The sequence below is a fragment of the Ipomoea nil genome, unplaced genomic scaffold (genome assembly GCF_001879475.1).
Source record: "Ipomoea nil cultivar Tokyo-kokei standard unplaced genomic scaffold, Asagao_1.1 scaffold0317, whole genome shotgun sequence".
Taxonomy (NCBI): domain Eukaryota; kingdom Viridiplantae; phylum Streptophyta; class Magnoliopsida; order Solanales; family Convolvulaceae; genus Ipomoea; species Ipomoea nil.
Window position 1 is genome coordinate 5606413 of NW_017616745.1, and position 15511 is coordinate 5621923.

General features: G+C 37.6%; 3 protein-coding genes across 7 annotated transcripts; 1 reads left to right on the top strand and 2 right to left on the bottom strand.

The window, feature by feature from the left end:
• Nucleotides 1-3295, top strand: LOC109170778 (E3 ubiquitin-protein ligase rnf8-A-like). 4 transcript variants are annotated; one of them, XM_019319956.1, is made up of 6 exons: nt 314-406; nt 670-732; nt 1257-1407; nt 1492-1558; nt 1817-2051; nt 2612-3295. In XM_019319956.1, exons 3-6 carry the CDS (start codon nt 1300-1302, stop codon nt 2820-2822), a joined length of 621 nt encoding a protein of 206 aa, XP_019175501.1. In that variant the 5' UTR covers nt 314-406; nt 670-732; nt 1257-1299; the 3' UTR covers nt 2823-3295. The 4 variants fall into 4 exon arrangements, with proteins under 4 accessions (XP_019175492.1, XP_019175484.1, XP_019175501.1 ...); XM_019319947.1 differs by lacking the exons at nt 670-732; nt 2612-3295 and adding an exon at nt 2169-2251 and having other exon boundaries at nt 1-406; nt 1817-2113; XM_019319939.1 differs by lacking the exon at nt 670-732 and having other exon boundaries at nt 6-406.
• Nucleotides 3296-3750: 455 nt separating this feature from the next.
• LOC109170741 (RNA polymerase II transcription factor B subunit 2) lies at nt 3751-10637 on the bottom strand. 2 transcript variants are annotated; one of them, XM_019319894.1, is made up of 15 exons: nt 10146-10637; nt 9905-10072; nt 8702-8770; nt 8139-8232; nt 7855-7955; nt 7689-7779; nt 7563-7622; nt 7120-7188; nt 6815-6898; nt 6644-6727; nt 6407-6492; nt 5072-5162; nt 4578-4658; nt 4173-4247; nt 3751-4089 (listed from the first exon to the last, which is right to left on the bottom strand). In XM_019319894.1, exons 1-15 carry the CDS (start codon nt 10256-10258, stop codon nt 3955-3957), a joined length of 1401 nt encoding a protein of 466 aa, XP_019175439.1. In that variant the 5' UTR covers nt 10259-10637; the 3' UTR covers nt 3751-3954. The 2 variants fall into 2 exon arrangements, with proteins under 2 accessions (XP_019175439.1, XP_019175446.1); XM_019319901.1 differs by having other exon boundaries at nt 3955-4089; nt 7689-7737; nt 10146-10258.
• An 807-nt stretch (nt 10638-11444) lies between these two features.
• LOC109170805 lies at nt 11445-15271 on the bottom strand. Its single transcript, XM_019319988.1, has 5 exons — nt 15024-15271; nt 13699-13752; nt 13147-13250; nt 12626-12664; nt 11445-11974 (listed from the first exon to the last, which is right to left on the bottom strand). The coding sequence occupies exons 1-5, from the start codon at nt 15094-15096 to the stop codon at nt 11822-11824; spliced, it is 423 nt and encodes a 140-aa protein (XP_019175533.1). The 5' UTR covers nt 15097-15271; the 3' UTR covers nt 11445-11821.
• Nucleotides 15272-15511: the final 240 nt, after the last annotated feature.

The window sequence follows — 15511 nt, forward strand, 5'->3', positions numbered from 1 at the left end:
AACTCCCGAGGCTCATCAGCTCATGTACACGCGGCAACTGACAACAGCCTCCACTCTCTCTCTCTCTCTCTCTCTCTCTGCATTCAAGAAAGGAGAATAGAATCACCCAGGACTCTATCCGTGACACAGTTTTGGGAAATTCTTTCATAAGAATAGAAAAAAACACAATCTTTGGATTTTTTTGGAGAAAATGGTGATGCTGTTCAAGGTTTTGGTTTGAGGGAAGTTTTTTTCCAGGTGGGTTTTAGAGAGAGAAATTTAGAGAAGAAGTGAAGGAAAGAGAGAGAGACAGAGAGATGTATGTGGGGGGAGGGGGAGGAGGAGGGGGTTTTGCAGGGCCAATGCGAAAGTCTTTTAAGGATTCTCTCAAAGTTCTTGAAGCTGATATTCAACATGCCAACACCCTGTAAGTCAACTCTTCTTCTTCTTCATCATTCCAGAAACTTACTATGTTTCCTTTTTCTTAAATTTGTCGAAATCGCTTTTTAATTGTAATGTTTTCCTCAAAGCATTGAACATATATATATATTTGTGTGTTTTATAAATCTGGTTTGGGATTTCTTACGAATATTGGATAATCACTGTATTGGATATGTTGTAAAAAATGGGTTTCTTTAATCCTACGTAGCGCCGTGAGGTTTAATGTTTTGGGGCATTTGATTAAGGAAGGTTGCTATCATATCGAGGTTTGTTTGAACATCACTTCACTACTTGCTTGAGTTGCTGGTAAAGGTATCTATCCATTTTAATACTGTTCTGATGGTTTCAATAAAAGCCATTTTTGTTAATAATATCCTACAAATTACTTCTAATTACCTGTTTTCTGGCACTATTATGTGTGTGTGTGTGTGTGTGTGTTTTTTTTTTTTTTTTTTGTCTTGATTTGTTGGTTAAAATAGTGGAAGAATTGGGGTGAGAAATCTCGAAAATGTGTGGCGGTATAAGAAAATAAAATTGAACTTTCCCTTTGGTCTGACTCTAATACCAAATTGAAACATGTGCTCCATCTCAACTAAGAACCTAAGCTGATAATTGTATTGCACATTAATGGCTATATGCTCAACAGGGAGGTGATGGGGTGGTGATGGGGTTATGATTGTGACTTGTAACTTGTAAGCATATACTTGCTTTGTATTCTTGTCCTTTTTCAGTCTTTGGATCAGTTAGGTAGTTAGTTTTGTTATCTGTTTGGCAGATGGTGTTAATTCGTGTTCTTTTGTGTTTTCGGTGATATGAATGTGGCAATGTGGGTGCAGGGCATCCGATTTCCCGAGGGAGTACGATGGCGCTTGCCTACAAATGCGAATGTCCTACAGTCCCGCGGCGCATCTCTTCATGTTTTTAGTTCAATGGACCGACTGCCATCTAGCCGGAGCTCTTGGGCTGCTGAGGATTCTAATTTACAAAGTCCGAATTAACGTTCTCATTCCTATCCGTTTCTTCCGAGAAATCTCTTCACTTTCTCTAAGTGTTTGTGCTCCTTTGTTTCAGGTTTATGTTGATGGCACCACTACCATGTCCACTCACGAAAGAAAAGCGAGCATTAGAGAATTCTACGGTGCGTTACTAGAGTTCGTCTTAGCCAGGATATCTGGGATCGCGTCACATGCTTAGAAACTTAAGAATGCTTTCTATTAAATGAAAGATTGGGAGAAGAAGCACTCCAAAAAAGCTTCTGCAATTTTATTCTTAAGTTTCTAGGTCTGTGACGCGATCCCAGATATCCGGCTCGTAACATTATCCGACCTCGTATACATAAATAATAGCCCCTACAATATGGTATTGCTGCTAATGTTCCTATGTAATTGATGGACAGCCGTTATTTATCCCTCTCTATGTCAACTTCAGAACGGGGTTACAGATTCCGAAGACAAAAAACAGAAAGCGGTCTTTCTGGAGAGGTACCGGAGACGAGACGACGAGGATTGCAGACAGTCCTCGGATTTGGATATTGAGAGGGAAGAAGAATGCGGGATATGCATGGAAGTGAACAGCAAAATCGTGCTGCCTAACTGCAATCATGCCATGTGTTTGAAATGCTACCGTGAATGGTGTGTTTCCCTACTCGTAACACTCTCACGCTTTATCTCTGCCCTATACATATACATATGTGCGTGTCTTTGTATTTTCATGTCCGGGGTGAACTGCTGCTTAACTGCAACGACTATCGATTCATATTCACTTCATAAATAGGAGAAATTTCCCCGCTTATTATGCAGCCAAAGGAGACAAGTAGTACATTGCATTCCTTTACTTGGGGCTAGTTTCAAAATATACCTCACGACCAGTGTTCCTGTGAGTCCACCCTGTTATATGAGTCCGTCTGGACAGATCTGGACCATTGAATACTTGAGATCAATGCCTTAGATATGGCCAACTGTGCAACTTTATGCACTTCACTTGCACAGTTGGCGAAATCTAAACCATTGATCTCAAGCATTCAATGGCCTAGATCTGTCCACACGGACTCATATAACATGATGGACTCATTTGATCACTAGTCTATATATATATATATATATATATATATATATATATATGTGTGTGTGTGTGTGTGCGCGCGCGCTTGAATATGGAGTACATAGCAAGGACTTATTTACATAAATTGCAGGCGGTCGAGATCACAATCATGCCCCTTCTGCCGAGATAGTCTGAAGAGGGTAAACTCCCGGGACCTCTGGGTATATATGGACAGTAAGGACGTGGTAGACATGGCAACGATAACAAGGGAAAACCTAAGAAGGCTGTTCGTGTACATAGAGAAGCTGCCTCTGGTCGTGCCCGAGACTGTTTTTGAGACTTACGATACTCACATAAGGTAAGAGCGTTTCGACACACTCACTCTTGGATGGATGGTTCATCTCGACCGCCATTTTTTTTTTCTCCCGTTGATCACTCCAAGGCCAACCAAGAGGATATATTTAGCAACGCAGAGTGTTTTTCCTAAGCGTTTCTATTTATAAGAACCCGGCCTGAATTATTGTGGCACAGGGGTTTAGCTACATATTCTTAATTGTATGTTCTGAATGTATGTATACATGCTGCTCTCTTCGATTCACGAGAGAACCCGCAGCCGCACCTTCGCCCTTTGATTTACGAGAGTCTGCAGTCGCTATCCGAAGGTGTGCTTCTGCTTGTACAGTTATGGAGTTTGTCTTGTAAAAATTCAAACTTTCTCCCCAAATATGCTCTGAAACTCGCGAGCTTATTTGATAGTATTGTTGTGTGAATGTTTTTAATGAACTTTTAACCTTGTAACCTCTTGTGTAATGTATGACTGAATTTCATTTCTGTCCATGATTTAATCTTTGTTAATGTGTTTTTTTTTTTTCCAAAATTTTGAGAAAATAATTTTCAAAACTTGAATATCTATCACTTTTAAAACAAAATGTTGGTCAAACTATTGATTTGCAATAGGCTTGGTAATTACAAGTTCCAGGTTTAACTCTCGTGAGAATATTCTATTGATCTTCTTGATTTGAACTGGTCAGCTATGAATCTTTTTTATTTGAATCGATCAGCTATGAATAATATAAGTTGATTTACCCTTATGGTTTTAGTTGGCAAGAGTTATAAGACAAGATTTACGACCGGAAAATTTATGTCATTAAAAAGAACAGTAATTTTTTTTTTTTAATTAAACCCATTTTTATATAGCCAAAATACAATTTTCATATTCATGAGAAGATTTTACAAAAGTATGAGTACATATTTTAGAACTTTTTGATAGTGGAAACGATCAATAGTTCATAACTTTGAGTTGTGTTTTGCTATTTGACTAATTTTTCACTATCAAATGATATGTATACATGGTTATGACATATATGTATATATATTATGTTATGTCGAATGTAGACTGTCAAAATTCCCACATACTTCCACTTGAACAAAACATTGCACAAAGAAACAATCTAACCTTAAACTCTCATAAATATTGAGGGAAGACACAACTGATTATTGCTTTCGACGAAGGAACTCTTTCATGTTAGCAAGAATTTCTGCCTTCACCACGATTCGCATTCGCTTAGAGTCCTCCCACAGCAATCCTCCATATTCTCGTGCAAAATCGCAAGCAGCCTCAAAGGCGTCCTGCAGGGAGATGAGATGAGATGAGATGAGATGAGATCATCTGTAATGACAAAGCCGAAAAATGTTTTGTGGGCGGAGCTTACTCTCGAGGGGAATTCCTCGTAAAGATGGGCTGGCATCATTTCAACCCTGTTCAGATCGGATTCCCACAACCTAATCTGCCATGTGAAATTGAATCTTAGTACATTTGATGCCTAAGTGTTGTTAAGAAATAAAACTCTCTATATATTTCTTACTTCTTCCTTCAACTAAACACACTGCCATATATATACATGCTAAACACACGGTAGAAGGCCCTTCACATCCCAGGACTTTTCATATGCCATGGCCCTTCACATCCCTAACCTATTCACTTCTAACAAGTGTGTTGGCTAATGGCGTAATAAGATCAAGATGTGAACCGAATCGTTATCTAACGTGTGGGATTTACTCTTTGTTAAGAAGGAAAGTACGATAAAAACCGATAAAGCATTACGAAAACTACCTACCTGGTCAGTGACGTTTTCTGGAACGGCTGGTATTCTCTCGGCAACCCTTGGATGTGCGTTCTGCTGACAGAAAGAAATTATCTGTGCAATTTCATACACAACATCAGAAGTCTATCTTGGGAAAATTCGAAGGTTAAACCCATTAGCTTCATATGAAATTGCAGTGTATCAAATGACGACCAAAATGAGGTAAATTTACATATCGTCATTCGTCACAACCCCAGCTGATCGCCCAAAAGATGACAAAGACCTTATAGACACGGTGACATAGGAACCCGATACTGGTGTATTATTTGGGTTACCAGGATCTTGCAAGAAAATATACGACAGCATATAATTAAGTTCATGAAAACGGACAACACTGATCCGTGAATGAATCATTCACTACTTTCTTTAGTAAGTGTGAGAATTATACATTTTTTAGAGTAGGTTTAGTAATTTACTTGAAGAAATGACATAATGGCATAATGCAGAGAAAGAAAGCTATCACTTGCCTGCTCAGCACTTATGCCGTTTTGAAAAGCTTTGTACAAGCTTTCTTTTGTAATAGCACCAACAATGAGATTCGGAAGCTGGTACTCCACTCTGTTTCCAGCACAAATTGTTATTTACAAAATTAACAGTAGAAACAAAGACTTTCACATGATTCAATAATTTTAAAGAGTTAATACCCAATTTAGCCTTCGACTATAGTGGTTTTTCTCGATTTAGTCCTAAACTACTTTATGTGCTTAATTAGGTCCTCGACCTCGAGGGAGGCGGTATTCAGTATTGACTCTTTGTGTTTCAGTAGATTGAGAAAGTACTTATGAACAGATACTACATTGTAATAGAGTCAGAAGCATTCAAAAAAAAAAAAAAAAGGTCCTCGACCTCGATGGTTTTACCTAATTGAGTCCTTGGATGTTAGAATCAATGATTAAATCGAGAAAAATCACTATAGTTGATAACTAAATTGGGTAAAATCACTATAGTCGAAGACTAACTTGGGCAAAACTACTATAGTCAAGGACTAATTGGATATTAATAGAGGTGAAATTACCAAACTATCTTAACAAAGGACTAAATTGGGTAAAACCCATCAAAGTCGATGACCTAATTAAGCACAAAAAGTCATTTAAGAGTTAGGACTAAATCGAGAAAAACCACTATAGTAAAGGACTAAAGTGGGTATTAACTCAATATTTAAAACTTGAATAGACTATGTAACTTAGGAGACAAAGCTAATAGACGCAAAACTAGATTCACCCCCAGCCCCCTCTTTTCTTATTCTGTTCTCTTTACGGATGAAAGGAATCCTTGATTTCATCCTTGAAATTGTAATTCATTCGCCAACAATATGACCAAAAATCTTTAAAATCCAGCAAACCTTGGCAGTGGTGCCAGTGAACTGGAAATGAAGACTTAAACTTCCAATCTGCAGAGTAACCTCCTATAGCAACTATTCAAGTTGCCAAATGTGGCCCTAGTTGGGCAGTCGTGACATGGAGATTTAATTTGGTAACAAAAAGGACACATAAGCGAGGTCTAGGTGCTTTAAACAACATTTCTTTTTTTCATGTGTGTTTGTGTGTGTGGTGTACGTGTGTGAATCTATATTATTTATCTTTTTAACATTTAGAAATATGGTTTTTGCTCTTTAATAATAGGTAGTACATTATATGTAGTTTAAAACAAATTAGTACCTATTTGAAGCCAAACATGGCTAATTTGACTCTCAAGAAGTGGAATACAACAACCAAATGAACAACAGGGAGTAAGACCCCAGTGTTTCTTCATATATATCCTCCTCAACAGATGGTAGGAAATACGAACCAAAAATATCTTACCTAGCAAAAAGGCGCAGGATCTCACAATGTAATTTTGATGAGGAATACGCGTACATCCTGAAGTTTGTTTCCACAACAACAAATCCCTGATGGAAAGAGCAAAAAAGGATAGGAATGTAGAAAAAAGAAGGTGCACTACATTATTCAAATATAAATCCTTTGTTTCACCACAACTTCAGATTAATTGTTTCGGAATTAAACTAGCGGTTGAAAAGAATGCCCATATGTTTATGCTACCTCTTTCCTTGATGATGTATCTGCCAAGCTAATTGAGAGGTTGGTAGCTAATTTGGTAGGTATAAACCAACTCTCTTTCCGTCCCTGAACAGGGGAAAGTTATTTTACGAGTTAGAAGAAATTACTAGTCATCAACACTTGGAAACAATGCTCATAATTACTAGCATTCACCTGCTGTAGCTTGACCAGCCCCAGATCTCCAAGGTCCCTAATTATACTTCGCTGGACCTCAGTTAATGTGTTTGTGTTGTATGCCTACATCATAAGAAAATTCATGATTGAATTACTACTAATAGAGTGAAATCACAGAAATTGATTCAAAATTTCTGGCTCTTTGAGCTGTCCTAAACTTTTTCCCTCAGATAGACATCTATTACTTAAAAATTCAAGTATGCCAAAGTTAAAGAAATCCCTTGGCAGTTAAACAGTAAGAAAGCTGGCACTTGGAAATAATGAAACTAAGAAGAATATGGTACCTCCCCTGCAACATGGAAGCTGAGCTCCAAAAGAAATGCAATAAGATCTGCAGAATCCACCCCACTCTCCTACATTAAAATGTGGGTGACTGATATGTCAAGAAAATATTGGAAATGATAGTAACCATTTTTTTTATCAGAATAGGGATTCCATTTCCATGGCAACTCCATTACCCACCCACAACCCCCAAGGCAAAAGGAAGATCCACTTTCATGAAAAAAGGTGGATGTGAAACTGTGAAAGCATGGCCAGCTACTCTCCTGCAGGTTGAACAAAGGCTGAATGCCTGGCCAAAGGCTTTTTTTCTGTTACCTTTCACTTTCACACCCACCCTGGGCGCATGTTTCTTTTCATTTTTTCTTTTTTCATTCACACCAAAAAAGCTTTTGAGGATAAGTGAAAGAAAAGGAAAAGGAGCAACAGAAGCCAACAAAAGTGATACCTCTGCATTGGTTATGTACTCCCTGATGATATACCAAAGCTGTGCATTAGTATCCATCAGCTGTCATAGACAATAGTTAATACAGACTTCAATTAGGAATGGTCGAAGTAATTTAGCAGCTCATACCAAAAACTGAAATCCACTTTCAGTCAACTTTGGTGGCTCTTTGTCATCTCTGTCAAAAGTCAAGAAGAATACATAGTTCATTAGATACTTCTTTATTCTATGCATGAAATGAAAAGCATAATTTATATATATTTTTTATAGATAAAACATGAAGGAGAGAAAATACCTTTGACTCATAAGACCACGCTGGAAAACCTTCATCATAGAAGGCCTTATGTTTATTGTCTTGCCAGCTTCACTGGAGCTTATAAGGTGCAGCAGGAAGCACTGGTTTGCCACAGTTGAAGGTCATAAAAAGAGTAGTCAAAATCATTGTCAAAGTGAAGATTGATTTATGTTAATAATAATAATAATAACCGAAAGTACAAGCCTTTATAGCAATATAACAGGATGATCACATCATCTTCAAAACTCAACCATACTGATACGAAAAGTACATGCAATTCATACCTCCCACTGTTCTGAGGCATAGGCATCTAACTCCTCCAACTTAGGAAGCCTCACGGTGATATTTGAAGGCATTGGTTCTCTTGGTAAAATTCCACTGCAGGTTTTAAATGTCATATGTTATGATGCATTCTTACACATTTAAACATTCTCATAGGAATGATTATCTCCTTAAAGTATATAGTAGTCATTAAAAACTTATTACCCTATCTAGTAGTTTAATATGATTCAAAGAGTGAAAATAGTGGCAAGGCAGAAGTTCCAACATCCAGAGTGGACAAGAAAACAACTAGCCAACATTTGTCAATAATATAATAAAGTCATGGGGCAAGTTAACTAGGAAGAAATCATAAGAAAAATAAGTAACACAGAACACTCAACATGGTTAGCAGAAATTGATGCCTGAACCCTCAACATGACTAAATCACACCTCTTCAGCTCTCTATAGCACATACACTCAAGAATTCTCAGAGTAAAATAACACCATTAAACAGTACAGAAAATAAAATGGAAAGTCCTATCAGGTTTATCATAATTCATGTGCAAGGTAATGGAACCTAGCTTACCCATGGACTATGTGCTTACGAAGATTGTATTGGAACTTTGGATTTAATTGATAAGAACTATCCTTTTTCCTGTCAAGGCCAATTAGAGCATCATCAGCACCAGGAAAACAAGACATCTAATGAAATAAAACCAAACTATGACATCATAATCATAATTATCAGGATAAATAAATAGAAAATGTTGCTGCAAGGAAAAAAAGAACAAAAACTCATGCAAAAAAAAAAAAAAAAAAAAAGATGTTCACATTCAAGGTGGACAGGTCGTGAACCCTCACCAGAATCCCAAAAGTTAAGACTTAACTAAAGAGGGTAAGAGAGATGGGAAGGATGGATGACTAAGTCACTTTTCAAGAAGTGATTTTGAACTAAGCAGCCCTCTTTTGTTCCCAATCCTCTTAGTCTTCTCTCCAATCAAAGTCCTAATGTAGAACAAAGCCCAACTCTTAATCCTCTAGGTTCATCTTCCCCATTTCCCTAAATGATCAAATTCTCTACAAGTAGTCTGTAGTCATACACTCTTCTTCTTCGACTTTATCAGACCTGGCTCCTACGAGTTCTCTGATCACATCCACTTCTGGACTTTAATGGGGCATTGGCAATCAGTAAGATATGTAATGGAGACTTGAGCCATCAATTTTAATAAAATTAATTGTGACTTGAAGATATTGTCACTTTATAGTATATCATTGAGACATGGCTCCAGTGAAATGAGATGTTTAATTTAAAGGGCAATTCAATTATAAGGCTTAACCAAACTCAACAAACCTAAGGGTGCTTCAGTTCAGTTTCAGTTGTGATTTTCCAGTATCCAAAGTTTTTGAGTGCCACATGCTCAGGTAAGGTCAGTTTCAAGTCAACCAAGTTTCCACCCCTAGATGCAGAAATCTTAAGTAAAACACGTATTGAATATTGATGCATTTTGTTTAGCTTAGATTTACTTATCAATGAAAGGAAAAGATCCCACTTCATTAGATTTACAAGTTGCCCCAGCCCTTCACTACAAATCACCAGTGCCAGATATCTGAAAAGCACTCTCTTGAACCTTCCTTTGTCACAACCCCCACTAGTCATCATCTATTTTAAAGACATTGATATCACTAGCTAAAGAACAGAAAAGGTAATCAATCACTCCTTATTGACTAGGGAATTCTCTAACATAGAAAGAAAAAAACAGACAAAAAATTTGTAGTGTAAGTGACTAACCTGTCAAAAGTTTCACTCAATAGTCTCAACTGTATTAGTCTATCAATGGCTACTTTGTGCTTAGTGGATCCATCTGCAAGTACCCATTCCCCAATAGACTTGGCAGCGATTGGCGAATCTATGTATAGCAGTTGCAGTACGTACTTCTTTGCCAATGGAGGTAGTGATCTATCACAGGAAATCAAAGGCATCAGACGCATAAATACAGAGCATAGCCGAGAAATAGAGGGAGGAAGAGAACCTGAGAATAGCTTCACAGATGAAGGGGTTATCATAGAGACTGTCGAGCTTCATGGCGGGCAATGAAGCCACCATGTCCATGAAATTCTTCGCGACGATCCTCACTTGCGGCATTGTTCCCAATTGTATGTCTCTAAACTCCCACCAATTTAGGGTTCCCAAAAAAATCAAATTCTTCAGACAATCAGTACAGAACTCTGTGTGTAAAATGAACCCGAGCTCTCTTATTGAGAGATTTCGTTAGAATTGTCTATATTTTGATCATTTGTTCGCAGAGAAATACAAATTTAAATTGCTGAACTTGTATATTTATGCAAACCAATCATCAATCTACGGAAAAACATAATGAAACTATGAAAAAAAAAAAAACCCCAACGTGGTTTTGGGTTCTATAAGGATTCTAGGGCTTTTCCAGCTCAAGACTGAGAGAGCTGGACGACACTTCTCAGTTCTCACGTTGTTACTCCGTCTGTGGGCTCACAACTGCTATAGTACATTCGAATAGTATAAAAAAGTTTCTCTTTCCCTTCCTTTTTCTAAGTAGGTAAAATGGTCAAATATGTCCTTCAATTTTATATAAAAATGTAATTAGACCAATTTTTAAAAAGTACAATTAAATATGTTAACTTATTAAAATTAAGCAAATAAAATTAATGTACCGATAACGAACAGATTACTAGTAAACAAGATGTTGTTGATCATCACAAATTATTCGTTTACTAACATGATTGAAAAAAATGGTGACTTGTTCGACGGAGAAGGCAACAACTGTTGTTGCTCTCTCCGGTGAAGAAGCGAATAGTTGATCGCCTTCTCCCATTGAGAAGGCGGCCGGCGTCCATTGTGTTGCCTTCTCAACGGGAGAAGGTGACTCAATTGTTGGTCGCTTTGGGCAATTGACTTGAGTCCTTGTTAAAAGGACATAAGGAACTGATTCCGCTTTGGGCAAGAAAGTGGTGAACACTTTCTTGATTCCCATAAGTTTTGCAATTCAAAGTGACTAATAAGTCAAAATAACTAACCAAAGTCTTGCAATTCAAAATAACTAAAGTTTTACAATTCACAATTACAAACAAAGATTACTAACCAAAGTGTTAGTATTGGTGGTGTGATGGTGGCGGCAGTAGTACATTGAAAAATTGAAAAATTAAAAACCGACTTCTCCCAAAAAAGATGGAAAGTCATTTTTCAAGAAAATGATGAAAACTCGAAAAATGATTTCCAGAAATTGATTTCCACACGCACCCAAAGGGAGTGTACAAATCCTCATTCACATAACTCACCCAATAGAAGGCAAAACTTTTTAACACATCATAGATTTCACACAACTTCAAAAACAATAAAATTTTAAAACGTTGGATAACTATAAAGCACTCTTTCAATGACTGGCAGAAACAACAAACCTTAAAGTCATGAAAAATATATGAACCTACAGAATCTGTCACCAGGACATGAGTTCGTGACCAAAAAACTGTATCTGGTGTGCTAACAGATTCCAAAACTTACCTATGTTAGGCCTCGAAATCCTAGACGGCTAGACTAACCTCGAACATATACCCCTCTAGCGAGAAAAATGCTAAACGGGGCCGCCCTAAGTTATAGCCCCGGGCTGAGATGCAGCAAGACATTCTTAAAGAACAAAAATGGTGAGTCTATAAGTACACAGTTAGGGATAATCTATGCAGATGTCCCGGGAACGTCTTCAGTAGTCGAACGAGGCTTTGTGGACGGTCTTGTTTCAGCAGCAGGAAGCGGTGGCTTCTCTGCAGGCGGAGGCGGGGGTGCTCTGCTCGGGTTGATTTTTTTGACTTCCTCTGTAGGGATATCAAACTGCAACCAACACAAATACGTCGCATAAATCAACCATAAACGTAAACTGAAACAATTAGTATCAGTGTTGCAAAAATCGCGCCTAGGCGCTAGGCGGTTGGCCTCCTAGGCGCCCGCTTAGGCGTTCTAGGCACCCGCCTAGGCGGTCCCCAGGCACCCGCCCTAGGCGGTCCCCAGACGCCTAGAGGGCGCCTAGCGATTTTTTCAACATTGATTAGTATATAGAGGAATCAAAGACAAATGTTTCAAAGGGCTTTTATTGTTCAAAGTCCCAATTCACGGTTCATGGAATATAGAACACGAGAAAAAAGTTCCGGAAAGTAGTGTTCTCTAACAATGAGTATCGATCGTGACATATCAAAACCGCGTCACTATAATTTCGTCTTTTAATCGGTACTTATAGCATTGGAAACAACATCGAGGAAACAAAGCCCAAAACAAATTCACTGCTGGAAATTATGGAATTTCCGACCACCTGAAAGTAATCTTTAAATCAAGTCGAAAGCCTTGTTCCTACCACTTTTGGTATCCAGACAAATCTTTGTTGCTATTTCCGACCACTTTTTGCTTTCGACTTGATTTAAGATCACTTTCAAGTAGTCGGAAATTCCATAATTTCCAGCAGTGAAACGCATATGAACAGTAACTTACCTTGTAACCACAGCCAGCTACACAAGCACGAAAGCATTCCTGTTCGCAAAAGAAGATATGTAAGTAAAATAGAATCATAATTCACGCCACCGTTACCCTAACGTTTCACAACCCCATTTCCCCAGGAGAACGAGGTAACGCCAACGTTCGTTAATAGAGGTGGGCCCCACTATCGTTAATAGATAACGCCAAGATAGATATTCCATTAATTCAAATCGAAATTCTGGTCATCAAAAAGAGAAGAAAACGAAATAGAAAGAAAGACACACTATACAATCTGTCTTCGATAAGGCTTCCTTTTCAAGGGATCAGTAGTCCAATTCAATGCACCAAACAACCCGTAAGGGTATACTCCATTGCATAACCAATAGAACAAAATTAAACACAATGGTGGTCATTTTGGTTATTCTTTCAGTTTATCGTTTTTGTTTGTCTTAGAAAACTAATTACCATAATTAATCTAATCGCGTGTCAAAAGATAATATTTCCATAGATAGAAAGCGGAGTAAAAGAAGAAACACCTCTGAGTAGCCAACAGCACCAGGAGAACGATCAATGTAAGAACTCCACTGTTGATCCTTCAAAACCGGATCTTTATAACACATTTCATCACATTCTCCTAAGCCTGCAATAAATGGTGTGTAATCCCGTTATGCTGAAGCTCATCTAATATGCTTACTAAAAACGCAATAATCACGTGTATTATCACCGACATAAATAGTCGTTTATATTTTTTTTGGTCAGACCACGAGGTGTCCTGAGCAGACCCTAACTGTAGGAGGCACCTTTAAGCCTGTACCTTTATATTTAGGCTCAAAATTAACGGCTCAAATTCAGCTAAGCAATTGGCTTTGAGAACAATTTCATGGAAAATTCAGAAACTCAAGGGGCACGGTTTGTTACATGTTCATAGGGTAGAAGCACGTAAAAAGTGAACAGTTAAGAATTTAAGTCTTCCCCAGTTTCAGAAAACATAACTTTTGTGGCTAGCAAGAGTAATGAGCAAAGCAACTGAAAACATCATTAAATGTTTTTAACTAAAAACGCGATAAAAATAGAAAAAAAGAACTTACATTCCTCCCATGTGTCCCCATCAGAGTCGCATCCCTTCTTGCAGAATACCCTCCCTACAGAAGTTATTATAGAATGTAATCAAGCATTTGGTTATAAAGTGCATCAAAAAACCAATGAGTTAATCACCATTTTGGTCCCTCAATTGTTTCCCAACTGTCAATGTAGTCCCTAATTTTCAATTTCAACCAATTTAATCCTCGAGTTGTTTAAAATTTCGTCAATTAAACCCTACCAGGGACCAAAAGGGTGACTTTCACATTTTTAAAATTTCGTCAATTTGGTCCCTGGAAGGATTTAATTGACGAAATTTTAAACAATTCGATGTTCAAATTGGTTGAAATTGAAAACTATGGACTACATTGACAGTTGGGAAACAATTGAGGGACCAAAATGGTGATTTCCCCAAAACCAATTTACTGATTGCATGAAAAAAGATGCAGCAAATATTTGAGACTAAAAAACCTTAAGCTCGTCTTAGGTGTCTAATGAACACAAAATAATGCACATTCAGTTAAACCTTACATTTCTTGAAACCTTCAAAACCAGTGAGGGTGTATTCAGTGGGAGGCACCGCTTACCCTTCCAATTGAAAGTTTCGCGAAAGGAGCAGTGTAATGTTCCAATCGAAAACTTCATTTAATTACTAGGCTGCATTCCCACTTCAGTTATGAAATTTCCAGAAGTGCCAAAATCCCGAGAGGAAAACTGGAGACAGCATTCCCATAACTTGGTGAAGCTAATAGGTCACTTAAAATTTCTATCAGAATTTATAACGTCCCGAGTCTCAAATTGGCAATCCAATTATTAGGATCATTGCCCATAACTCGAAACACAAACAAGTACTCAAACTACAAATTGAGAAAGCACTTCCTTTTTGGTTTTTTCTCACAAATGTCTGATTTAAATTCATCCAGAAAAATTTCTTTGGCCCCTCGCGATCTCTTACCATCTAAACCTCTAATAAAATTCCAAATTTTCATTTCTCTAACTACCCAAAGCTTGAACATTCCACTAGTTGCTGCACAAACTTTAGCTCTAAAGAATAAGCTGTTAAAGAATAAAGATAACTAAATAAGCATACAATCCTGTGAAAATACTAATCCCAGAAGGGGAGAAGAAAAGAAAAATGAACAAAAATTTTGGGACTACTTTGATTTTCAATGGCATTGCTAGATATCAGATAGGATTCAAATTACAAAGCTAAGAACAGATTAATCAGAAATGCAAACACCCAAGAACACAAATATATACACAGAAAAAGCAAAATAAACACAAATATGCGTCTAAAATACATGGAAAACGTTAAGGGTAGGGAGGAAATTACAGGGAATTTGCATGAGAGTGGCGTATTTGTGGGTGCATTGATTGTTACACGGCGGTGCCCATTGAGGAATCATTTCTCTTTTTCCTTCCGAAAAGACAAAACCCTTTTTTTTTTTTCCCTTTTGGTATCTTTGGGTCTCTCTTTTTATCACAGGGGAATGGGAATTGGGGACATGGGAGGAATCGTAGGAGACGAAGAAACCGGGAACCAAAGAGAAATGTCCGACCCGTTGGACGGGGGTTGTTTATATGGTCTTCGCACGCACGACCACGATTTTGTCATGTCTGATGCCCTGTTTTTGGTTTTTTTATGACCAAAAAACCCTCAAGTAATTGCTCGAATGTGTGAATATGATAAATTTTGTTCATAGTTAATACTTAATACCCGGCAAATAATATAAGGGGTCGGTTTGGTTCACGAGATGTCAAATTACCTTAAAAAATATTAGATTGCTGAAAATGTTAAATTATTGTATTTAGTTAAAAATG